Source organism: Psittacula echo (assembly GCF_963264785.1).
Source record: "Psittacula echo genome assembly, chromosome: 6".
In the NCBI taxonomy this organism is placed as follows: domain Eukaryota; kingdom Metazoa; phylum Chordata; class Aves; order Psittaciformes; family Psittacidae; genus Psittacula; species Psittacula echo.
This window is the reverse complement of record NC_137743.1, coordinates 63494793-63522475: the sequence shown is the minus strand read 5'-3', so window position 1 is coordinate 63522475 and position 27683 is coordinate 63494793. Positions and strand designations below refer to the sequence as shown.

The window sequence follows — 27683 nt, the reverse complement described above, 5'->3', positions numbered from 1 at the left end:
CCTTGCAAAGCAGCTGTTTTGGGTTTGAAATTCCAACATGGCAGAGGCTGCAGTCAGTCTTCCCTTCAAAAACTTGGAATGATTTCAAATCATAGGCACCTTCACTTAACCCGAGTCCCCATTCATCAGCAAACACATCGGATCGATGCTACTCTAACCTATCGGGTTCTTGTACCGAATCTCCAGGTAAGAGGATCTTTTCCTTTTTTTTTTCCTTCTCCCCCCCCCCCCCCCCCCCGTCTTCCCACCATCGTTTTAAATTTTATTAAATCTGAAACCTCTCCGAGGCAGCCGCGTATTATTTTTTTTTTTTTTTAATCGCCTGCTCGTGCCCGAAATATTTTGCCTAATTCGCGGTCGTTTTCTGATACTAAACACTCCGGTCTGCTTTCCTAATCGTAGTCTGGAAAGTACAGATATGCAATCGCAGTGCATGGTTTTTCCTCCTTGATCACTGCCAACAATAGTAGGCAGATTAAGAGTTCGCGATTGCCAGCTCCCTCCCCACCTCCTCCTCCTCCTAATTGGATTTATTTTTAAGTTGCATTGAAAATAATAAACTGCAGGTAACGCGGGGCTGGACTTTGAGAAAACTAACTTCTGAGCAAATAAGTGCAAATAAGAATCTCGCAAAACAAAAGTTAGGTTTAAATTGCTGTGCCTTGGCGGGGGGGGGGGGGGGGGGGCAAGAATATGTCAGAAAAGCTGTTGCAGTAAAATGTAAGCCCATCATCTTGGAGGGGGTACAGCGTGGTGGGCGTATTGTTGGCTCGGAAGGGAGAGAAAGATGTATAATTTAATGGTATATACAATCCACTGATCCTATTACTATCCTCCCTGGAGCTCTTGTTAGTTTCAATGGGAGTGAGTGAAATTGACATGGACTTGCATTCCTGGTCATGTGCTTTTTTTTTCCCCCCCTTTCTTTCTTCTCTTGTGATCTGAGATCCCCTTTTTGTTGATGTTGCTTTCCCACTTAATTATATGCATGTAGGTTAAATGAATACCTGACGAAAGGGCCCACGTTTCAAGGCAGTGACATTTGATAGCTGAGAGGAAAAGTGGCTTTAATGAAAAGCAACCTTTGGAATTCCTGCTTGTGAAAAATCCAATTCAGCTTTTTGTGCTGCCAGCAAGAAATGATCAGTAGCACCAGTGTTTATGGTATGTCCGTTTTGGGATCTACTTCCTTTGCATCTAAATAGCAAAGACAAATTTAAATAGCATGATAACGCACTGAGGACTCTGCATGCAAATATTTTGTAATAAATATCTAATGTTTAATAGTGTATTTTCACTTGTCTATGTATAAGCATTTTTTTTCTCTTGCTATCATTTGTTTATCATTTCTGCTTCAATTGTAGCATTAGTTATGTCCATTGTATTGATCTCAGTTGTGAAACCTAAAGTTGCATGTTACTAGCAGTGCACTATATACACCACTGAACTCCAATGGTATGTAAATTAGTAATACACTGTGACTGGAGAAAGCTAAAATGCGTAGCAATGAATATATACATCTACATATCAACGTACTTGTGCATACATGCCTAAAATGCATCTTTTCCTTTTGCAAACTAATATTTTTTGAGTATTTGTTTCAACTCCAGCTGCTTTTCCCTCTTGTACTTTCAGCGTAATCATCTGCTAGAGGTTTTAACTGATGTGAGGCGAGGGAATGTTTTGGATGTAAACAAACAAAATTGCTGTTATGGCTGAATATTTACTACTGTTTAATAAGTAGTGTTTTATGCTCAGTTTACAAGTGTCTGGTTCCCACTGCTCTGTTCTCAATGTGTAACAGAAAGAAATAATCAGGTGCTGAAAGTGGCTTCATTTTAACGGTCACTCTCCAGCCCCCCACGCCACCCCCTCCTCCAAAAAAAAGTCAGATAAAATGGAGCATGGGGAATTTCAATAGATCTCCTTGTGGTGCAGTAGATGCACCTCTAGGTATGCAGTTAAGGCCAAGGAACTAATAACAGAAGTGACTATTAGTCTGTTTTGTGCAACCAAAAAGGGGGTACGTTCACTTTTAATTGCATGTGGTAGCAACAAATAAGGATAGAGAGCAACCCTAGGAGAGAGAGGGAGCGTGTGTGTGTGTTTGTGTGTGTTTGGGATAAGGGGGAGGTCTGGCATGTGTGGCTGATGATCTCTTGTAATAACATATCTGAATGTAAGAAAGAAATTGAGAGAGCAGTTGCACAATGTACACTCCTATTCCGGTGCTGTAGGTGACTATCTTGCTAAACGTATCCCGGACGCTATATGATGAGAACGATCTGATTGCATTTTGCATTTAGAACTTGTTGACTTTGAAGCGATCAATAAGGCGACCATTTATTTTAGATGCACATAATTTGCTCTGAGAAATGTTTTAAGGAGGAGAGCGAGTGAGTGAGAGAGGAACATTTTTTTTTTTCCTTCTTTTTTTTTTTTTTTCTTTTTTTTTCTTTCCTAGAGCTGTTGGAGCAAATGTGATTGCCAGATGGGAGATTTCCCTCTGTGATGTTAAAGCTGTAATATATATTCAGAGCAGATTGGACTGCTGCTTGTGATGAGGAGGATATTACATTTATAAATTTTAAATCGGGAATCGGACAGTATGCTGAGAGCTGAAATTGGATGGTGTGGATGGTTTGGACTATTAAATGTGATTCCCAGATAATAACAATAATTATAGTAGCAGTAGTATATATATGTATAATAAACACGATACTATTAGGCAGCTTTATATAGTCTATTGCACTTAAGTATATATTTCCAAATATGATTTCTCTTCTCTTACCCTTCTTCCTGAAAATGTTAGGGTTTGGAGGTGATTGGGAGGGGGGTTTAGAAGCCCAGTGTTGCCCACTGTTGGGAGAAATCAAATGCAATCAGGTTCCTGTTTGAGGAAAAGTTTCGCTACAATTCTTGTTGCAAATGCATCTCTTTCTGAGTTTTTGATTTGCCCATGTATGTGGCCTGACAGTGCCACAATCCTGAAAGGCTGGAAAGTGGGAACTAGTCACACTCGAGCAGCTCTGCTGTTGCAAATTAAAAGTGTGTTGTGGTCAGGAAATGAAAGCTACAATGTCTCTTTTGAACAAGTCGTTTATCAAGAGAAACATCTATCAAGCAGTGACTTGTCACATTGATCCTCTAAAAGTTAGGTCCGAAGTGGAAGCTGCTTTGATGTTTTTGATCCCAAATTTATAAAATTGAAAAAGCTGGAGAATAGGACCGATTTGCACTTAAAAATGACACTGTTCTGAGCGTGACGAAATCATCAAGTATCTGTGATACAGAGCTGGTAAACCAAGGAGGTATCGGATCTTCTGCCTAATTTTTATTTTCATGTTGAAACTTTAGCTTTGCCACACATGTATCTGTTTTCATACTTCTAAAGATCTTCTCTGTATGCTTGTGTATTATTTCATCGGGGATATTTTCTTGCTTAGGAATACATCTGTTGCTTCTGAATGGAACCTTTTTCCGATATTTTTGCGTTGGTATTTATAGAGTTCAGCTTGAGAAGGCATTTTCAGGATTTTTTTTCTCTCATCTCAGTCTTGCTTCTTTTTCTGTATTTGTAATCTTAATTTCCACCTCTTCTCCCTGTGAAGCAAAGTTTCTTTTACTGCCAAAGTAATGTTTATTGCAAGTAAGGTACACTTGAAGATATCTGTTTGCACAGCTTAAAACATGTCAAGAGTCCTGTTAAGTGTGTCTTTCCCTTCTCATCCTCTTTTTGTTTTCATTTTTGACATATGAAACACCCTTCCATTCTCAACAGAAGCAGTACATTTAAAACTGAGTATAAAGTTTTAAGAAAAAAAAAAAGGCAACCAAAACAAAAAAACCCGACTAAGACCAAAACAAAATCTAAACTGATCTTTTACCTCTACTTATTTTCAACCCTTTGAAATGTTTAGCAACTTTTCTATAAAGTTTGTAATTTTACATGAAGTTTGTGTTTGGATTATCAAGGAATCCTTTTGATGAAAGAGGGCTTTGGTGTTTGTTTGTCGTTGGTTTTCTCTTTTGTTTTCTCTTCTTTTTGGCTAAGGTATGAATGAAATCTTCCTTAAAGCAGAATGCTTTGACTTCTTTTCTTCAGTGTCATAAGTGAGACTAATACTGCTTATGGATACTTGATAGAGACCCATTTGCAAATAGGCAGCAACAGCAGCGTGGTGGGAGTTTTGGTGAGTGTTATACTTGCTAATTAATCATGTTTGAAATGAAGGAATCATAGCATGGTCATAAAGGCTCATTGTTTGATGTTTGTAACAGGATGTGACTCCTACACGAATTGGTGGGTTTGGGGGTTTTGTCGTTTTTTTCTCTCCCTTCATAATAAGATACCTTCAGTGCATGATCAGATTGTTTTTATTTATTGCAACATCTGTGAAAGCACAGGGATGTCTGCTTCTCTTATCCTAGCAATATTTTAAAGATATGAAGGTTGTTTTGTTATTGGTATCTTCATCATACAACTCATGGGGAAAAAATGACAATCTTATGTCTTTGGCTTTTCTTTAAGACGTTTTTATTTAAGCAGAACCAAAAATTCTTAGGTGGTTGGGTTTGGTTTTATTTTTCCCTGGTATATTGCTCTTTTGCTTATAACTGATAAAATTGTACTTCATGAACTTTTGTGCCTTACTTATTTCAGCATATGCAGAAAGGGAAAGCAACTAAAAATATATTCCAGAATAGTTTGTGTACTAGCTCTTTAAAAATTAAACTGTGAAACACTTGGATGGTGTTTTTATTTCCTTGTTTTGGCTTTTAATATGGCTCTTATCAGCTGTGTCATCTGTAGGCTTTATTGTTCACCTTTCAATTAATAACTACAGTATATGACAGAGAAAGATTTCATAATCTCTTTCAGACGGCAAAGCTTTAGTTTCAAAATTTAATTAATTAAGTCTATATTTCAAGAAGAAGGTTTGTAATCTGCTTTTGTTTAGATGTTCTCCTCCTTTTTAAAATGTATTTCCTAGAGGAAAACGACTGTATAGTTCCTGTCAATGCATTTGTTCAATGAACGCATACAAGAAGCATTGAATATAATGACTGATCTTCCTGTAGTCTTAATCATCAATTAATAGGCTTATCTGCTTGTTAGGAGTGGGTTTAATGGTACAGAATCAGCATGAGATCTGTGTATATGAAGCATTTGTATGTTGTTTATAACAGACTGAGTTTTGATCTACCATTCCCAGATCTAATAATAGAAATATTTGGCTCTTTGCCCTCAATCAATATATCCCTTAAGAGAACAAACTTCATGTAATACTTTCATAAAGTGCCAGATGTATTGATACCAAGTTGATAAATTTAATTACTGGGGTTTTACATTGATTCATTGATCTTGTGATTGGAACAAATTCTTCTGCAGACATTTCTGAAGTATTGAGGAAAATTGTATGTCAATAAAGCTTGATTAATTGGTCAATCAGCACTTTTTTCCTCCTGAGTCATTGATAAGAAAAGGGATAAAAGTAACTCTTCAAAGAATTTGGGATAAACTAATTAGAAATTCTCATGTGTTCTTAACAGAGCAAATGAGAGGCAAAGCATTATGCAGGTGGAAAAAAATCAACTTTGAAGTGGAACTGTGCATGTTGGGCCCAATCCTTAGCTGGTATAAAATAGTATAGCTTTAAAGAGCTGTAGTAACTTATAGCTCCCAGAATCTGGCCCACTGTGACGTTTTGTTTGCTTGTTTGTTTTGTAGGTATTTTTTTTTTTTTCCTTTTTAGTACCATTTTTTTTGCCTATTGGAAACTATTTTAAATCAGATATTATGGCTACCAAAATATATGGAATTTTAGATAAGCACCTGATCCAAAATGAATGGTATAGCTATAAAAGTAATTTGAAGAGCTGTAAATTCAGGATTGTGTATCCCTGATATTGTTGCTGAGTATTAAACTCTTGCTGCTAGAGATGCTATCCTCTAAGTGAAAACTTATCTTTCTTACAGGAAAGATCACTTCAGGGAACTCTTGGCTGGGAAAAGGCCTGAGGGTTTTTTTATGTTTGGTTGGTGTTTTTTTTCTTTTTGTGTGTGTGCTTTTTTGTTTTGGTTTTTTTTGTTTGTTTGTTTTTTGTTTGGTTTTTTTTTGTGATTGTTCCTATAATAACAATAAAATTCCAACACAGAATAGTTTACAGTGATTATTTTCCAGGTGAAAAACCTTACTGGAGTACTTGGCTCCATTTCTGTGAGGCATGCGACTTTTTCACCCTGTGTCAATGATTTTTTTATAGAGTGTCTGAGAAATGTGGGCATAAAGAAAATTCCTGAAGATTATTCAAATTTTGGTTTTTATTAAAAAAAAAAAAGGGGGGGTGGGACAAGGGGGAGAAAAAAGAAAAAAAAATATACCTGAATCTCAAAGCAACATATGCATCTCCCTTAGTGAAACTATTCCTTTATAGTGATGGCTAATACAGAAGAACCAAGAAAATCCACTTGCAATATATTACCATAGGTTTGACAAATACAAACTTATCCTTCAAGTAGCACAGAGTCCTAGACTGGAATGGTGGTCAAAGGAAATCTAAGGCTTTCAGTCCTTTAATAATCATACCTGCCACCCCCCTGATCAGCATGTTAAAGAAAATGCGTCTATGTGTATTAAGTTTCTTAGAAGATAACTTGTATTTGGAATAGCATACTACATACAAGTGGACTTCACTGCTATTGCTTCTGAATACCTGTTGTTGTTGGTCTTGCTGTGTGACAAGTGAGGGTAAAACGGAAAGGGAAATAGTTGGTCAATCTTAGTTACCAAAGTCTTGATAAACTAGGGTGAGAGATTGGGCTTTCACAAGTCAGTTTGAGAATGGGAAAAATACTAGAAAGTATAATCTGCAGAAAGCACCCTCATTAAGAGCATACAGGGTTGTCTGCAGTGGTGAAAATGCAGAGTCTGTGCTTCCCTTTTGCTGAGTTATATTGCCATGAGGTATCGGCGCACACAGTATGGTAATAACAAGATTGTATGTCTGTTCCTATAGTGCTATTAATGGTACCTGTCAAACATATCATAATACTGAACTATCTGTTTAATCATATAAGCAACACTTCTTATTACAATGGCTATTGTATTTGTACAATAGAAAGAACAGTCGTGTTATTATATTTAAATAATGGAGTAAAACTTTGTTCTTTAAACAGTTTTTCTCTAGATGAAGAAAGTTTCATGTGTCTCAGCTATAATTAAAAGTAATACAACTACAGATGACTGTCATGTCACTGCGTGATTTTTTTTTATTATTTTTTATAATAGTCTATTAAATATGTAGTCTGATGTGCCATGAAACACTGAAGTAGCAATTACCAGTCATATTATTTAACTGCTACAGAGAAACTATTTTCTCAGTTCTTTTAAAGTACAGTGCAGCTACTGCTAATATATTGTTAGTTAAGTTTCAAATATCCTGAGAATGATGTGAACAAAAATGCTGAAATCATTTTGATGCAATAGCAAACTTCGATGATGTAAGTCCATTTTTGCTCCAGCTTCCTTGAAATCATGTAGTGCTCGGACTTTTTGTTGTTTCTTTTAACCCTTTCATATTCTACTTTTAATGTGTCATGTACTCTTTGTTAAAGCATATGGTTAATTTTCTGTGTATCACTTGCTTAGTGCATGGAGATGTATGCCACAATTTATTTTGTGTGATATTTTTGAATGTGTGCATGTGTCAAGCTGGTTATAGATTGGTGATGATAAATTGGTTTCAGTAATCTGTATCTTATTTGCATTAATACTCTTGCAGTAAGAGCATACTTTAGTCAAACTTCATGATCTAAGATAGCTGTCTCACATCTAATTAAGCAGGGTCTGAATGAATGACTCTGGTATGGGTCATAATTAAGCTTTTTGTTTCTTGTCTTCAGTGTGATAAAATACTTGAGGGACACAATGCATGTTTGCAGAACTCGTGCTAATCTGAATGGAGTTTGAAAATGAATATTGAGAGGGGATGGGAGAAGGGGCTGGACCTGGTGGGTTATAGGGGTTTGCAAGCAGGAATGTATCTTCATGCTTCCATTGTTTGTTTGTTGGTTTTGGTCTTGGTTTGTGGTTTGGTTTTTTTTTTGGGGGGGTTTTTTTTGTTTTTTTTTTTTTTTTGTCTGTTTTAGAACAACTGCTGTTTGCCTTTTAATATGTTGGAAATACCATCCCTATTTTCCTCTGAGAGGTTTTTCCCTTTCTGTCTCTTCCATTCTGACATACAAGCAAGTCATTAATAAAAAAAGCATTTATACAGTGAGCTTGAATTATCGCTTAATAAAACTATGTGTACTATATGCTGCAAAGACATTCCTAGACAGTACAGCAGATGTTACTGTGTATATGTTTCTTCTGGAGACATGGTGAGAGGAAGAGACACAATTACTTGTATTACTGAGTGACAGCGGAGGGAGAGGATGGATGGGAATAGTAAAGATATATGCAGAAATGACTAATCCCTGGCAATAGTATCAGTATTGGCATTCAAAATACTATGAATCGATAGCCTTGCTATACAGACTTCTGTGATAGCAGTGCTTTTAGATGAAAAGCAGCTATTTATATACCTTGCAGCTCTGTGGTCATGTTGAAAGTATGAACTTACTCATCACAGATTCTGGGAAAGTGGAGGTTAAAGTCCTCTGTCTTCTTTAGACCCATCTGATTACTTCAGCCTCCTGTGTTGACACAGAGAAAGAAACAGCTAGATTCTATACTGGAAGAATAAGGTTTGCAAGCCCTGACTGATATAAAGTATCCCATTGTGATATCTAAACCAAATTTAAAAAAAATCAAGCATCCTTTTCAAGTAAAACTTGAGAAACATAGAAAGGAACAGCAAAGATATATCTGAACACTCTTGAAGGTGCACCATTTACTTTCAAAAGAGATCTTTCCTATCACTCATGGATAGCTCCACCATGAAGAGCGATATCAAAAGATCTCAGAAAAGTAACTATTCTTTTATGTCTTTGGGAACTCAGATGCTTACAAGATTGTTTCTGAGAAGGAAAAGAACTGGTCCTATTTTCAGTCCCTTGTTGTTGGCATTTGTGGAACGCATTACTATATACAGTATTGTAGAAATATACTCTTGGTATATGAATATAATTCTGTTTCCTCTTGAAGCTCTAAAAAAATAGTGCAATTTTGATGTTTGGACAATATGGTTTCAGTTTGGACAATATGATTTTATAAATCCTTTTTTGCACTATACAAGGTTATTTTAAATATGTATGGAGTTTGATGAAGATCTTTGAACTTAATTAATAAATCATCTGCGTGATTAGAAAAATTCAAATTTTAAATAGGTTTTGAGGCTTTGAGTTTTTTTTTTTAATTTATGAAAAATAATATAAACTTAAAGTGACTTGTGATAATTTGTGAACTAGATATCCCCATTCAGTCAGAAAGTTGCTGGATTTAAACTAGCAAGGTTCAAATTTTTTTATGTGGAAGGAGACTGTAAATTTGCTAATTCTTCAGCTGAACATATGCTTAATTTACAAAATTAAGTGGTTTTGTGTTTACTTCTGTTAGATATGCGGCTTTATATTAACTACATATCTATGACAATAATTCTTCATGTCTTTATAGAATTTCTAATAATTCTTTCTTACACTTTGCCTTCAATAAAAGCTGAACCAAATATATTTTAGAAACTGTTCATGCAGCAGTTAAGCTTTTTTAATCATTGATTTTATTTCTTTTGTTTGACTTTCATTCATTTCATACCTGCGTAGGCATCCTTTATGCTATAACACTGGTATATTTTTCCACTTTCAGTTCAAAAACTTTAGTGGTAACATCAATTTAGCTGATACCATTGTAGTCCTATCAAGAAATTTAATTTATTATTCAGATTAATGTTAGCATTGGTAGAGAGCTGAAGCTGAAAGTCAGTAAATCCTATGTAATGAAGGGTATGAAGTACTTCTCGTTGTTTGGCCCCTAGCATATGTCACTGTCATGGTCATATGAAAGGCACACCTTAATATGCAGAGAATACCTTTGTTGACATACGGTTAAGTTTAAGAAGTCTTTATTTCAAGCTTGGGTTTTTTAAATTATTTTTTTAAGGTTAGCTATAGTTAAAATATGTTTTATGATGTGCTTACAGAAACTGAATAACAAGGGCCTTAATGAATGACATTTTTAAAGTTTTCACTAGTTAGAAATATTCAAACAGTTATAATGTGATATTTCTTCCATCACTGAGCAGATTATACATATGGTACAGAATAACAAGCAAACTGACACTAGTATTCGTTTGGAGTAATAATTTCCACGACTAATTAAGGAAAGATGCTTTGTTATTGAGTAATTAGCAAGCGCACTACTTCCACCATCCCCCTAAGATGTCAGCTGTTTAGAGATAGTAGAAGTCGTTGCTTTCATTCATCACAGGCAAGTCGGTTTTGGCTAAAGTTCCTGTTCCTTTCTGTTTCAGAGCTGCTACAACAGCTGCAGTTTAAGCTTGAAGGCTCTGAGTGGCTGAGATAACATCACAAATAGTATTGCGTTTCTGCAAGTGCAATTCAGGCTTCCACTTTTGGGTACTCAGTTATCAGAGGCGCTCAGTCCCTCCAATTTGTATGGACTTTGGATATGCAGGTGTGCATCAAATCTTAGAAGCCAGGTGATGTGTCTTATAAGGAATTTCCTCAGAAAATGGTAGGCATTAGCTTTATTTGTACTTCTTAAATGCTACAATCTCCCTCTTGAGGAATTAATGCTCCATGATAGAGTACATAGGGCTTTTGATTTTTCCTGGTGGTTGTAAGAGCACATTTTAAATTCATCAGGACAAAAACTACATGTGTTTGGTAAAGGTATAACAAAAGACTAATTGTGATTTTGGATGAAAGAAACTTTAAACTCAGTTTGTTGCTGTGTAAATATTCCAAGGAGCAAAATACAGAGTAAATGATGCTGTTGTAATGCAAAATCTCCCTCAGTTACCTTCTCCCTCTTCCTGATCCTATTTTTCCTTCACTTCCCCGCCCCCCACCCCCCCGGCTTTTTTAAACAATTATGGGCATTGTGCTCCTCAGTGGTGCATAGTTACTGTAAAGATAGATGTCCTCAAATAATGAGTTTCTAATAATAATCAGAGGGAGTTAGATTAAACTGGTTTTGTATAGAAATTTTACAGTGTGAAAAAGTACACCTAAAATCCTGAGGTATATTTACAGGAGCTAAGCCTATTTACAGAGGACTAACCCAATTTTGTATCTGTGCATATGTGTGGGGAAGGGGGAGTAGAGGTGTCTGTATGTGCTTGTGTTTTTTCCACCTGCTTTAAAGTCTTCAGAAGATTTATTTTTTTCTAGTACAGATTTCTATTTTGCTTTCTGATAACAGAGTATGTTTTGAAATTGCAACTTGCTAATTGGCTTCTGTGTTTACACTGGAAAACTTGCATTCCTTCAAATGAGTTCTACCCCTGTTCATTCGTTCGTTCGTTCTCTTTCTCTGTCCCTTCCTTCCTTTCCTTCCTTTCCTTCCTTTCCTTCCTTTCCTTCCTTTCCTTCCTTTCCTTCCTTTCCTTCCTTTCCTTCCTTTCCTTCCTTTCCTTCCTTTCCTTCCTTTCCTTCCTTTCCTTCCTTTCCTTCCTTTCCTTCCTTTCCTTCCTTTCCTTCCTTTCCTTCCTTTCCTTCCTTTCCTTCCTTTCCTTCCTTTCCTTCCTTTCCTTCCTTTCCTTCCTTTCCTTCCTTTCCTTCCTTTCCTTCCTTTCCTTCCTTTCCTTCCTTTCCTTCCTTTCCTTCCTTTCCTTCCTTTCCTTCCTTTCCTTCCTTTCCTTCCTTTCCTTCCTTTCCTTCCTTTCCTTCCTTTCCTTCCTTTCCTTCCTTTCCTTCCTTTCCTTCCTTTCCTTCCTTTCCTTCCTTTCCTTCCTTTCCTTCCTTTCCTTCCTTTCCTTCCTTTCCTTCCTTTCCTTCCTTTCCTTCCTTCTTCCTTCCTTCCTTCTTCCTTCTTTCTTTTTCTTCTTTCTCTCTTTCTTCTTTCTCTTTCTTTTCTTTCTTCTTTTTCCTTTCTCTTCCTTTCTCTTCCTTTCTCTTCCTTTCTCTTCCTTTCTCTTCCTTTCTCTTCCTTTCTCTTCCTTTCTCTTCCTTTCTCTTCCTTTCTCTTCCTTTCTCTTCCTTTCTCTTCCTTTCTCTTCCTTTCTCTTCCTTTCTCTTCCTTTCTCTTCCTTTCTCTTCCTTTCTCTTCCTTTCCTCTCTTCTTTTCCTCTCTTCTTTTCCTCTCTTCTTTTCCTCTCTTCTTTTCCTCTCTTCTTTTCCTCTCTTCTTTTCCTCTCTTCTTTTCCTCTCTTCTTTTCCTCTCTTCTTTTCCTCTCTTCTTTTCCTCTCTTCTTTTCCTCTCTTCTTTTCCTCTCTTCTTTTCCTCTCTTCTTTTCCTCTCTTCTTTTCCTCTCTTCTTTTCCTCTCTTCTTTTCCTCTCTTCTTTTCCTCTCTTCTTTTCCTCTCTTCTTTTCCTCTCTTCTTTTCCTCTCTTCTTTTCCTCTCTTCTTTTCCTCTCTTTTCCTTTCTTTTTTCCTCTCTTTTCCTTTCTTTTTTCCTCTCTTTTCCTTTCTTTTTTCCTCTCTTTTCCTTTCTTTTTTCCTCTCTTTTCCTTTCTTTTTTTCCTTTCTTTTTTTCCTTTCTTTTCCTTTCTTTTCCTTTCTTTTCCTTTCTTTTCCTTCCTTTCTTTTCCTTTCTTCTTTCTTTTCCTTTCTTTTCCTTCTTTTCTTTTCCTTTCTTCTTTTCCTTCTTTTCCTTTCTTCTTTTCCTTTCTTTTCCTTCTTTCTTTTCTTTTTTTTTCTTTTCTCTTTCTTCCCTCCACTCCTCCATCTTTTTTTTTTTTTTAATTCCCCCAGTGAAGTTTATTGCACTAGATTTGTTGCTTTCTTCCCTGTTCAAAAGTTCTGAAGGGAAGTAAATGAGAGTGCTAACTACAGTAATAGATAATTGTTAATTTAAAGAATGTCACTATATTAGCTAAGAAAATATTTTTCCTAACAGGTACTGGATCAACAAGGCTGTACAATAAACAGAGCAAAATAGTTTAACTTAAGGTTTAGAAATAGATATGCCATTTAAATTAAAACAAACCCCCAAATCTCCCACATACCTTTTGGGGTTTGGTGAACAAAAGCTTGCTTGTACAGTCCAAATTCCCCTGGGCCTTCCAAATTCCCCTGGGCCTTAATTTACAATACCATTATTTAAGCTTGGCTGATATAAATCCATTGCAGAGAAATTGAAGCTCTCCTTCCTGGCTTTTCAAAGCTGTTCCATGCCCCTTCTCTATACCTACCAAAGCCCTCCAGCCCCTCTCTCCACTTCCCACCAGCTCTGGTTCCCAGCCTCTGTCTTGCCCTGCCACTGTGAAATTCTTTTGTATTTGAAATATAGTAAACGTAGAAATACCTCACTTCTGAAACACAGAAAAGTGCCATTCTGCATGGTCTTACTGACATCTCTACCAACACACATGTAATTCTATCTTCTGACTTAGATCAAGGCTATAATCTCTTTAATATCTGTTGTGTCCTCTACCAGGTGACCTGCAGTCTTTCAATGTAAAGATAAGAGACTCTGATATAAAAAGTTATTTCTTCTCTAAGAATGATCTTATAGAAAATACTAACCATAACCTGAGGAAAAACTTGTGCCCACTTAATATGCTCCTGGGGTGCCAGACTCTCTGGATATTTGCTTGTGGGTACAGTACTGGCATTGTTGGATGCTCAGCTAGAAGCTGTTCTGGAGCAGAATTGGGTTTGGGTATAATCCTTTACAGCTACCAGTAAATAGGGGAATCACTGTAGTTTGATGGAACATTGAGTACTACAACTGTATTTATTTTGCTGCTAATAAAATGGCGGTCTACTTTGTCATTAAGAAGCTTGTTGTTTTGAAATAGCAATTGAGGTGCAGTTCCGAGCTTTGAGTTAGTGGGAAGAGTTAAGAAATAGATGAGCTGCATTCCCAAATGTGGGCGGAAGGATGGTGAGTAATACATGCCTTGGCATGGCATCTGCAAGGAGCATGTTTGGTGTTTGTTTTGGTGGGGGATTTTTGTGTGTGTGTGGTTTTGGTTTTGGTTTTTTTTTTTCCTTCTTCTCCCTGTTCTGGTTTTGAAAGGTGTAAGGTATTCTGATAAGCAGAGAGGAAAAAACAACAGGAAAAAATACTTCCAAGCAAATCATTATAGCATATCTCAATGGCTGAGCTCCACACTTAGATTTAATTAGAAGACAACTGCACTGGAAAACTGGTCATTTTAGGTATAGTTAGCGAGTGGTTCTCCCCTACCCCCAATCAGAACCGATTATATGCTGTATAATGTGATTTTGACAAGAAAATTAAGTATGAATAGGCACGATAGTATTGTATAGTTGCAGTAATGAGGTTTTCATTAATGGTATTAATTTATCATTGAACTATCCTTCTGAAGGTGAAAATCACTGTTTTCCTTGTGGTGTTTCCTTTACTATATATACCAGGCAGTATCAAATTGGGGTATTTTGTGTATATTTTAAGCAAAAGGCTGTGACTGGATAGCTATGAATATGTTCATTATGTGGTAAAAAGGCACTGAAAGAAGTGAAACCTTGTATATCCATGTTTCTTACTGGATAAGTACTTTCAGGATGAATTTTTTATGTGGTAATATAATTTACTAGTGTACAGTTTCTGAAGTGTTATGGGTAGTTCAATGCTGGATTTCAGACAAGCAAGTTTGTTTCCTGGTTAGCTGTAGTAAGACTTACTTGCTGTCAGTAGTAAGATAATAAGGATAAAAATCATGTAATAGTGAAGAGAAAAAAATCCGTCCATTTGCATTCGTGCACCAAATTCCACTTGGTGATATGCTTGTTGGGCTGAGCTATTAAGTGCTCTGTGGGCTGTATTTCAACTAGTGTATGATTGACTAGCTATATTAGAGCTTTTTACTTACAGCCAATGCAAAATTTGACCCTGGTTTTACCCTGAGATGTTTTTGCCTTTAAAAAGATCCACACTTTATGAGCACACAGGTGGGTGGTAAGAAAATTTACCGTTGTTATTTGTAGGGTGTGGCTCTATGTTAGAGTAAAACTAACCTGAATGTGAACTGATGCAGAACGGAATTTATTTTTTATTTTGATTCCAAAGCCCAACTGTGGGAATTGATACATCGTCTTAAAATTGCAAATCTGCATTTTATGCACTATGCCAAAGCACCCATGAGCTCATTAAGCAAAGCCTTTTTCAATTATATCTTGTGTTTATGCATGTATTTATACTTGACAGGAATCCTTTAGAGGTTTGGTTTTCTGTTAATACTTACAGTGTCTTGAAGTACATAAAATAAGCTTAAAAAAAAAAAAGAAGAAAAGTGTAAGCACTGCTTACAGATCTAGTTCTGGTAGCTTCCTCTGTACTTCAGTAGGTGCTGAAAAGCTCTTTGACCAGACATCCAGCCTCTAGAGGGCGCAACAGCAGCCTTCTCTGCCAGACCCTCACCTGCACAGCCAGCTGCAGAAAGTTTTAACACCTACAGAGAGAATCCCGCTTGTGTTGCGTAATACATCTCCATATGTATTCCTTATTATTCCTGGAGGTTTGCTGCAGTAAGTGGTTTGCTTTCCTTTTTTTTTAGTCTGGGAAAGGCCGTTGTATTCGTTATGCTGTTTGTCTTTTTTTTTTTTTTCCCTTAGTGGTGATCTTTATGGAAGTAAAGACTCAAATCCAGTATGCTATAATTACATGTCTCATAGTTATTTCTTCACCTGGTAGAAATCTTTCTTTGTGTGTACACTGCTCTTTACTGTAGTAAAGAATACAGAAGCCAGGGCACAGTCTCAAATACTGTGCCCTGGCTTCTGTGTTCTTCACTATAGTATTTGAGACTTGCAAAATTAGGTACTAAAATTTATTATGTACTAAAATCTAGATAATAAATAATTCAGGTGGGCTGAAACCCTGTTAACCCTACTGTAGTCAACTAGGTTCAATTGCTCAACCCTTTTCTCTCATGAAATGCCAAATTATAGTTTTTTGTTATCCCATGGACTGTTGTTAGTAGTGTTGATATTTATGTGAAGTCATACTTGTTCTTCAGTTCAAATATTTGACTATAGTTCTCTACTCCAGTATATCACCATTAGAAATCAATAGTTTTCCAACAATTCAAATAAATCTGCTTGTCTGATTCAAATTTTCCTTAGATCTATTGATGCAGAACAAGAAAGCAAGTATTCTTGGATTTGGTACTATAAATTAAGACATGCCGCAATCCATAATTTAGTTTTGGTCTAAGAACATGAATATGGTTAGGTAAAAAGATATATTTAAGAAAATTTTGTCTCACAGTGTCATTAATCAAGTGCACAAATTTTCCTAAAAATATACTGGTTCAATTTGCGCACTTTCTGCTTGAGCATTTTTAAATAGTATTTTTCCAGTTTGAATTGAAATAGGAGAAAAAGTATCTCCTGCTGATGACTTCTGTAAGTCTTTCCTGTAGTAACAGGCCTGGTTCTCTGGGCAAACTCTCCTTGTTAATTTTGTGAATTCAGCATTTTAGCTACACGTTCAGTCTTGAGCCATGAAGCTTAACTGCATTGTTGAGTTTCTACATTTCTGTACAACATAAAGAATAATTGAAAGAGAATCCAGCAAAAGTTAAGGGGATTGGTTGTGTTTGTTTTGTAGGTCACCTGACATATAACTGGGAGATCTATGCTCAATTTCCACTTAGTTTTCCAACCAGTTCTTTAAAAATAATTAAAAAAAATATTTAAAAAGCTTTTGGTGTATGAAGTGTATGGTATCTTCTTTATGGTGATACTAGACCAAATTTTGTTGGGGGAGGTTGACAATAAGCTATGAACAGTTTGGTGGATTTATTTACTATGTTCTTAGGTTGATGCAATGCCATATGCAAAGTTTTCCATTGTTTCAAAGTATCAGAATGTCTTTGATGGTTTAAGGGTAGTTACAGTTCATAGAGATGTAGGGATGGGGACTTCCCTGAAAGTGCTAGGGCATACTTTTTGTCTTGATCACATGTGGCTAACAGATAGTTAACTTACTGCAGAAATAATGGTGATATTGTTTTGTGATTCATCTAATCCACTCTTTCCCCAAGGGGCTGAGACAGTCGCTAGTGTGTCACTTCAACCTTGGCATACACCCAGGTTGCAAACTTGTTCCTTCATTCGGTGTTGCATGTTGGAGCTGTGCTGTAAACTGCCCAACATACAGAAACCTCAATAAAAAGGGATGTCTAACACCTGGAGGGCAGCATGGTTAACCCCTTTACAAACCTAATCTCTGCAGGGTTAGGGGTATTCAGCTTTAGCTGTCATGGAAAAGGGTTGGATATATAGTTAGGATATGTGGTCAGTATTAAATAACCAAGTTTGTTGATAGAGTTGTTTACAGTCAGAGACTGTCCCTGCTTTTCTACTTGAGAGAGAGTAACCCTTTTTTCCTAACTGCCAGTAAAGAATGGCATCATCCAAGCATATCCCTTATTGTTATCCTCCAAACCCCAATATCTTCCACCTTTGTTTTCCACCCTGACAAATGGGTGGCTTTTAGAGCTTGTTCTGAAAGCCAAAAAAATCAGGCTGTTTTAAAGTGAGTGGGGGGAAGCAAGTCCTGGAGCCGGAAACGTCCCTGTGAGGACATAGTGCTTGTAGTCCCCTCACTGGAGGGCCATCATCTGTGGCATCATGGTAGCAGGCAGAGCTAACTGGGTCTCAGCTGGATCAAAATAACAGGGACAAGTTTATATGCTGTGAATGTATCAATACAGTTTATAGTTGGTTTGGTTTAAGTAGTTATGTGGGGAGAATAATAATTTTGATGGGAAGTATTAAAGCACTGAGCAACTCAAATGTAAGCTGAGTGAATGGTCTCCAATTTTTGTTGCTGGAAAGGTATGTGTCATGAATTTGGAAAACTGAATTTTGTCGTTGTAGTGAAGTGTTATATCTCTTAAATGTAGGAGAGGGGAGAAAAATGGCAAAAGATATATTTTGTTTTTCCTCCTGAACAAATGAGAGCAAGAGCAGAGCCATCTTCATTTTAGAATTCAGGCTCCAAATTTCTCTTTAAACCATTTTTAATAGAAACCGTAAGTTATAAATCATCTAAGCAATTACCTGAACACAGAAGGAGTGGGGCCTAGCCTGGGCTTTAGCCCCAGATGTTTCTGGACTACAATAATGGCCCTGCCCAGATATTTACAGCTTAATTCTGTTCATGTGCGCTTGTCCATAAATGGTTCCTTTTCCATTTCCAGTTCAACAACTGAACCACTTATAGTAGAACATGATTTAAACTTGAATGATGACAAAATGTGAACAGAGACAATTTACCTTTAGAAACTTTAAAATCTGTTTCCAATATTTAAAATGTAAGGTAGCTCTTGAACAGAAAATGATTGATCAGTAAATACTCCCTTTTAAATGTCTTATTTTATTCTTTTTTTTTATATATATATGTGTATAAAACCTGATTTTGTACATTTTTTCCTTAGCTTTGCTGCAATTCAGAGACATTTTCTTTTTCTCCTTTTAATGCTATGCCATCTAGCACTACTTGCATTGCAAGCCAGTGCATCTAACCTTGCTCCTCTCCCCATTCCTGTCGTCCTTGCTGCTCCTCCAAACCAGCCCATCGCTTGAAACTAAACAAATTGAGAATAATGATTGGTAACCATCTGCTGTGCTGAAATTCCACGTACAGCAGTTAACTCCATTTTACAAAACAACTTCAATCTAGTGAATTACAGTGCAGTACTTGGTGGCAGCAGATAGCAACAAGCAGTTTCGAGTTCCTCGAGACAAAGCAGTTCACATAGGGAGCATTATGCAGAGTCACTTGGTGGTGTTGGGGTTTTGGTGGGGATAATTCTGCCATCAGAGAGTTCAGTGTAATGCATTTGAAACTAGGAGTCTAACCACTGCCTAATTATTTCATTCAATTATAGAAGAAGCTGGTCCATAAAACAGGGTAGAAGTGATTTTGCAAATATGCACCCTTTATTTTGGTTTTCTGATTCTGCAGTGAAATGCGATGTGTAGCATGTTCAGCTTTCCGCCACTTTCATGTGACTTTTGGAGTGCCCAGTGAAAACCTCAACGAAAAATTAGATTGCGTAACTGGTCAAAGTATATTGAAGAACAATAATTATTCATAGAGTTCCTATTGAAGAAACTCTTCTATTGATGCAGATCTGTAACTAGAAGCACTCTTAATAGTGATAGACTGCCAAACAGCAGATATTCAAATAGTGACAGACTATGATGTAGTATTAAAATAAGTGCCATTATCATCTCTGTTTTTAACACAATCTCAGTTATTTAAGCTTAGGTTTTGATCGTGTATAAAGAAAGTTGCTTAAAATGGGCAGTATATTGAGTTCAAAGGACCCACACAGTTCATAAATTCTCCGGTGTCTACTGGATTTTTCATCAGGGAGACTTCCAATAAAAATGATCTATTTTAGAAATAATATTGTTTAGTAGGTTGAAATGTGGTGTAATAAAATTAGACCTTCAGTCTTCTAAAGTTACTACTTAGATGGCACCCTTGGGATGGGAAAATGGCTGTATAAGCAGATGAATCAGACAGTTTCACTGATGGATACATTTGTCAGTCTCTGTTACAGATATAATATATTCTTATATCTGTAATCCTGACACTGTTACATCCAAATGAAATCAACATGAGGTTGTCATCTTTAAGCAAATATGTTAAGTGTTGTCTTTTGTGCTTTGGATTTGAAAGAAAGGGGCCCAAGGGAGCCAGCATCATGCAAATGGAACAAATCCCATTTCTTCTGAGCTGTGCTGTTTCCCCCTTCATGGCAGCTGGCTGTGTTATCTTTGTGTGTTTCTCTGAGTGCTGACAATTCTTTCAGTGATCTAAGTTAGGGCACATTAGAAAGTGGAAGCAGCTGTCTGTCGTTATACTGAGAGACGTGTTTGCTCTACTGCAAAGATGAAGGACCATGAATCCTTGACACACTCTCTCCCCCCTCCCCCTTTACTTTCCAACATGATCAACATTCAGACGCACAGATTGTCTGCTTGGACAGTTTTTTGTTCTGACTGACAGCATCTGGCATAGACAAATTTAAAAATACATAGCATGCCATGCTTGGAATTGGAACATCCCTTCTTTATTAATCTTCTCATTTAAACCATTCATTTACATTTCAAGAAAGGTTACAGCTTGATATGGTTGAAACATTTATTTTAAATGAATAACCTCCTAATGAAATACCTTGAATGAGCACCAAACAGCCAGTGTTCATTAAAAATTACACCTGATTAGTATGGCCTTGGAACTGTTGCAAAGACGTAAGATTTCCCCATTGTCTCAATCCATAATTAAAAAAAAAAAGAAAAGAAAAGAAAAGAAAAAAATGTTTAGCATGTGTGTATGATTTTAGATATTGTTTTGTTTTTTTTTTTTTTTTTTTACCACAGAGCTGAATGAGAATGGTGTTTTCACTTGCAACCCCACATCATTTTCAAGAGTACCATGTTATAAAGCACTAGCCTTTAAAATGCTGGTTGTCTCATTAATCTAGTTTTGCTGGAACAATACATTTGAAGGAAACACCTAAATAGTGTTTTGTTTCATTCTGCTAAGGCGTTTATGATTTGAGAGACAAGATGCTTTATGATTTGATGTAATCTGAAATTCTCCATATATATTTCTACTGAGAAGTATTCACATGTTTGTGTACAATACTTTACTAATAAAATAGTGGGTGGTCCACCATTTCAGTTCTAAAATGTTTATGCACCTGCACAGGCACATATGTGCACGTACATTCTCTGCACTCTCATCTTCATGATCCAGGTTAGCAACTCAGACATGCTTGTCTAGCATTTATGTAAAAATAATATGAAAATTGTCTGTACCAGTCAGAATATGGACTTTGAGCCCACGAAGGGAGTAAGAAAAACCTCTTCTTGTACTAGGCATTTTAGAGGCTTTAGATCACTGTGGATTGCAGCTTTAAGTACTTGCAGTATAGGAAAAAAAATTACAGAAGAGGGGGAGAAACCCCAGCATTATAATAAAATAGAGGACTGTTCAAGTGCTTGGCAGTAAATATGTAAAGCAAGTATCCTGGCTTATTTGGAGAGGAAAGAGATGCTGTAGCAGACAGGCTCAATTAACAATTGTAAGCAGGAGAGGACTTATATTCCTTCAGTATATGTAGGAGAGGTCATTTGCTTTAGGATAAATTCTGACAAATTTCAGATATAAAGACTGGAATAAATATGACAAAAGATTTTCAGTTACACATTAAGCCTTTTGTATTTGCAATGACCATTTGCATTTTTCTCAGTGAATACATTTATTTTTTTGTTAATGTTTTCCTGAATAATATATATTTAAATTAATTGTTTGTGAAAAAAGCATTTTAGGATAATAAGAATTTTAATACAGGTTTGAAATATCATTTATGCTTTTTTAAAAATTCCATAGTAATGCCTAATCTATTTTTCTTTTCTTGAAGAAGCACTAAGACGGTAAGTTTTCAGCACAGGTTTTACTATGTTAGTTACGTATAATCATAAAAGTGAAATCAAATTTTATTTGAAATGAAATCACATTTCTCTCCCCACCTCCAAAATTGTTCCATTTATGTGATAAATTTCTATTTTTATTTTTTTTTTAATGACTAGTTATAAAGGCTTGTACAGATATGCATCTGTAAGCAAACTGGGAATAGGTTAGAGAACACAATTCCCTGGTGTAAAAAGCAAGGTTTAGCAGTAATGCTTTTAATCTGGACTTGTAGACGATTCAGGAGCATCCATAGATCTGCTTCAGTAATTAGCATACCCCAAGTGGCACTGGAAGAGACATTTGCCTAAAAACTTGATGTCTTCATTACACTGTTTACATTTTAATTAGAAACATGAAAATTAGTGATTCATACGGACGACTATAGTTTAAGTGGGTTTGCTCACCACCTGATAAATCATAGAGGGGGAAAAAAAAAAAGGCGTGGGGGGGACAGGCAACCCCCCAACCTGCATCTGCAAGAAACAAACCCTTTCAATTCTTACAGCCGTAATAAATAGTTTACTAGGAATCATTCATGGGAATAATGTGATGGTATTAGAAGCTGGTTAAAATGTGCTTTTTATTTTATCAGGGATGAAATTTCCATGTAAATTAGCAAACAATTTTAAAGGCAAAGGGACTTGCACACGGTACTACATGTGTGTGAATGATGTGTGTATAGGATATATATATGTAGTCTCTGTATGTGGATATATATAAAATTGTAGCTGTATTAAGGAGTAGAATTGATGTAGAAATGTTTTGGCAGTGCTGAGCATTACGTATGGCTGCAGAGAAGCCAGCTTAGCCTGTTCAGTATGTCTCCGTAAATACGTGTAAACATTTGTATAGCTGCACACAGAGGTGTGTATGTACAAATACACATGTGCACACACACATAGACAAGTAAGGATGTGTTGATAATTTCCCCCTGAATTTTGCATGTACCTACCAGCACCAGTGGCCTAAACCCACTCCATCCAGGAGTGATGGAGAGAAGCAGCGGTGCCTGTCAATGTCCCTGCCTGAGTCAGCAGCATGTCCAGTGCCTGCACCGGGCGACAGTCACTCATCCCACCCTGCCCTCCTGGGAGGCCTCCAGCCTTCTCCGCACTGAGGAGAATGACCCCTCTGTCTGCCACGTTCAAGATCCCGAATCTCACCACATCGGTGTGTGAGTTCAAATCCCTACTCCTAAAGGCAGAGCTGGGATTCCAGCTAATGACTCAGAGATACAGAGGGTCAATGCACTGGTGATCTGGTGTACTGAGCCATCGCACCAGCTTAGTTGTACTTTTTTTTTTCCCCTCCCTCCATAACTCACTGTCTTACCCTCCCTATTTCCACCTCCATTCCCTTATGATAAAAAGGATAATATGCAAAATGCATTTTTTTTCTTCTAAGACTACTTGGTGGGTCATATTCCTTCAGATTCTAGGTTGATCCTTTCGGTCTGAAAAATAAGAAAAGCAAACACCAAACATTTTGCTTGGGGGGACATGGGGGAATTGTTTTCTACACTATTAACTTCATGTTATAGGCTGTTTTGGGCATTGTGTATATAATACATAGATAACCAGTTTATTTGAATGGGAGTGTGAGTAATAAGTAAAAACTTGTTGTTTTAATATTAATGTTGTTGTCTTTAACTGAAAATAAGGAAGTTTCCTTCTCTCTTGCTTATTACTGGATTTTGTAAGATTTGCAGGACAGTCTTCTTTCCAGAACTCTCATTCTGCATTCTGTTATTTTCTTTATATATATAAAAATTTACATATATATTTATAATTCTTCCTGTGCTTCTCAGTTTTTTTAGACAGTACATGGGATACATCAGAATAAGCATTTTGTAAAAGTGTTACATGTATTTTTGTTGTTTCATTATTCAAGTGGTATTTCTGAGCCAGAGAACAAGTAAACCAAGGTATAATTTGAGGCTATTTTTATGCTGTATGTAAGCATTTAACATGCCAAAAAAAGACAATAATGTCTCTTTTTTCTTTTTTTTTTCTTGCATTTGTTTCAATGTTAAAATAAAATTTCAGTTTATGTCAAATACTTTCATGAAGATTTATTTTTCTTTTTCGTAATTTTTTATAAAAAATCATTGGTATTGTCTCTAATTCCTGGTAACTTGGCAGCACTGCAGTGAAGTAACTTGGGTACACACTGTAGTGGGATTGACTTAGTGATAGTACTCTGTCTTCATTTGTTCTGGTGTTTCTTTTTTTTTCTTTTTTCTTTTTTTTTTAAACTTGTCTTTTCAGGTGTAGGCATGTTGTAAATGTGACTAAACAGAACTGTCTACATCTGCAAAGACAGAAACATGCTGCTTGCTTGTACGTAGTGCAGAATTCTAATAGTTTTGTGCTATCGGTTAAATTCACTGTGCTTTTTTGCATTGTGGCACGAAACAGTTGTGCTGTGAGGGAAGCTGGCTGCCTGCCAGCCATCGACTATGAAATTCTGGATACCTGAGAGCTTATCAGTTCTTTTGCTTTGTAAAAGAAAAAGTGATGAAAATGTTGGTAAACTGCCATGAAGGTTTAAGGCTGCTGGAATAAGGAGCCGTGTAATCAGATTGGAAAATGGAGCTTGAGATTCTCTGCATGGGAAGCAGTCGCCTGTGGACCTACCGAGATGCTGTGCAAGTGCCCGAGCTGACCACTTTGTTAGCAAATCAGCTTGTTTGCTGCAGCAGCAGGGTGGAATAGGCTAGTCCTTGTGATGGTATGTAACACAAGTAATATCTCTCGCTTTGCACAATGTAATCAGCTTGCAATTAGCTCACTCTACATTAACCTTCTTTATATTTTTCCCTTTTGTAAGACTGTGCACTTTAAACAATTAACTATAGAAAGTAATCCTTCAAGCAAATCAAAGCAATCCTTTAATTTTATCACCCTGCTGAAAAAGTATCAGGTGGTCAACTGGTCTTCATCAGCTGCTGGAAATTCTCAGGCTCACTGTAGCGTGGAGAGGTTCTTTAACCCATTCACATTTAGAAAAATGTCAAGATTTTATATTTCTCACATAATATAATGCTGCATCATGAAGCTGCAATTGGAATTGTTTTAATGAATAGCAGTGGAAGAGCCCTTTCCTATACAGACAGCTTTTACGCTTCTGTTTGTTTAGGCATTTCCATACACTACCTCTCAGAAAGCTTTGATGACACAGCCACTTGTACTGATAATTCCACTGCTTCACCTCCAGTGAACTTGATTCACTAAGGTTGGAGAGAACAAGGCTATCGTTGCTGATCTTGTGCATTGCTTTTTAATCCTCTGAAATAAAAGCCAGATAACGGGAAAATTTGTGTGGTAGGCAAAGTTCCTTTTAGGTAGGAGAGTTGAAGTTTTAATGCCATTTGTGGAAATGTGAAAACATGGAAGCTTGAAGTTTAGCTAAGGAAAATAAAACTTTAATCAAATTAAGAATGCAGAGCACAGTCTGCCTTGCTGCTATTTGAATGGCTTACCCACCCAAAAGTTCCTTTGTCTATGTGACAGTTTGGGGTTTTATTACAGTCTTGAATTTTCCACAGTCATCCAGTAAAACAGGTGATTATTTATACCCTGGTAATATAGCGTAATAGGAATATGCCTGGTATTTCATGTAAGAGTTTGCTGCTATGTAAATAATTGTTTGACATGCCTTGCTGATTTCTAAAATCACTCAACAGTTATGCTCATTTGAATAAGACCAGTGAAATTAGTGACAAAAATATTTACGAACAATAATATTGTGCATAAGCCTTACTCATATGCACCCATTATATGAAAATAAATACTGTAGGTTACTTAAGGCAATAGCAAAGTGATCTGAAACTCCTATCCAGATATTTTGTTTCGAAGACACTGGAAATGGTCAGCAGCTGCTTTGCCACTCCCCACAAAAAGTCATTTCGGTCATTTCATTGAATTCCAGTACATCAGAGCAATAAACTGAATTTATAATAGGTGATCTCCTTTTACCAAAGATATCTGTGAAAGCAGTATTGACTGGCTGTGTTAGTCATCTTTTATCTCTCTTTGTAGAATGTGAACATGTTTTGAAAATACGAAGCCGGATCCTACTAATCATACTACATTTATCATATTTTAATGTTGCCTTTGGCTTAGTTTTAATATGTATAAAAATTCTGGAATTTATGTGCACATCTGTTTTCTGTGTGTCCCCATTTAAAAAAGAATGCAAAAAAATAAATAAAAAAAAATAACCTGCATACATCTTATGCTGCAAAGATCTACTTTATATTCTTTTAGAGGACAAACTCCATTAGATATGCACTTACTGTACATTGGATTGTAAATCTTACAATTTAATGGTAATTCAGTGAGCAGTTATTGCTTCTGTGGCCTTTTTTCTTTCTTTTTTGTCCCATCTCACTTGTGAAATAGGGTTACCCTTTACAAGTGTCACATCCATAGATTCATCTTTTGTACTCTATAGTTGTTCCTAGTGCATCATTCTAAGTGAAAAGAAAAATAGGAAGCCAAAGCTACAGGAGGGGCATTGGGGGAGGGGGTCTATACATAGAAATACAGCATATAGCAGCAGAAAGACCAAGGCAGTTTAGCATCAATCTAACAGATTAAAATTTTGCTGTAAAGGTACATTTTCTTTAACCTCATTCTCATTCGTTTTTCCATACCACTGTAGCTAGCGTTTGAATTCCCAGGAAGCAGAAATGGTGTCTTAATGATACGAGCCTTTTTGCCTTGCTTACCCTGTTAATACTCTTATCCCTTTTTCTGATATGAAATACTTTTTGTAGAAACAATATACACATTTGTAAAGAAATTATAAAAGGATTCTCCTTTTGAAGATAATGAGTTCTCTTCAGGAACTGCAGGTTACGTGGAACACAAATGAGCTCTAAGTGAAGGGATTTAAAGTCCTGCTATAGCATTTAATTTCTTGAGGAAAGGAGTTCAGTTCAAGGTTAGCCTGTTATTGTGGCACTGGCAACTACTTCTCTCATTCCTGTTCTTCTGCCAGCAGTAGCGCACAAAAGGCAGTCATTTTTATTTAATACGTAGGGAGGTATTAATCACTGCAGTGTTTTCTTGCAAAAATTTGTCTTATCAAATTCATTGTTTCACCACTCATGACAATAATAGGTGTTTAATTACTCAATAAGAGCAGTTTATAGATTCCATTTTTCCTGTTTGCTGGACAAATGGTATTGATTTTGTACTTTGATGCAACATGAAACTGTATTAAACACAATTAGAATTCTAAGGCTGGCAATGTGTATCAGTTATGGTAACTGAGCTCCTTCCTAAAGAAACTGCATCTTCCAAATTTTCACTACATTTAAATTCCCAGGAGAATAAAAGATCTTTAAGAACACTTCTTTTATTATACTAGTGCTTGCTGTGATTTTTCTTGTTTTTCACTGGTATTTATGATTGCTACAAATTTTATATGTTCAAGACTAATAGTTTATGTAGTATTTTTTCCAGATAATAATCTCTTTACAATGGTAGTAAGTTGTGCACATTCCAACTTCAAGAGATTTACCATTGTCTCATCCTACCTTTGTGCCATACTTAAAAGCAAGATTTCCTGTGTGAAAAATAATATTGTACCCCAAGCTTGAGTTTGGATAGTAAAAATTTATGAGACCAGGGAAGACAGCAGACTTCTTTTTCTATTTTTCCTAGAGCTTTCAGTTTTCTTCAATGTGGGTTTTTTCTTCTTTCATGTGGGTTTTTCTTTTTCTTTCTTTTTTTTTTTTTTATTCTTAGTGATGGTTATTATTCTACTGTCATTCATGGCATGTTATTGACATATCAATATCTGCATAGGCTTCAGCTCTTTCTTCAAGTAGGATTTTAGCTGATTTGCAAAAGTTGCACTGCCAGATTATAGTTCAACATTTCCTTTGTTGGTCAGTACATTTTTCATTACAATTCTTTTCTGCTACTACTGCTTTTGTAACAATTTCCAACTGGGAGTGTTTAATGTTTTCTTCTTTTGTGTTTGTTTTTGTTTCCAAAGAGTCAGAATTAAAAAGCATGAACTGAAGGTGAGCATACTCAAGTATCTGAATCAAGAAAAGAAGAATGATTCCTGTCAA

General features: G+C 36.3%; 1 protein-coding gene across 1 annotated transcript in view; it reads left to right on the top strand.

Annotated features, from left to right (window-relative positions):
- Positions 1-13980: 13980 nt before the first annotated feature.
- FIGN (fidgetin, microtubule severing factor) overlaps positions 13981-27683 on the top strand; it is a gene marked incomplete at both ends in the record, with an annotated part of 84057 nt that continues 70354 nt past the window's right edge. The window contains one exon of the mRNA XM_080621689.1: positions 13981-14014. Within this exon, the coding sequence (XP_080477815.1) occupies positions 13981-14014 (34 nt within the window). The remainder of the gene's footprint in view (positions 14015-27683) is intronic.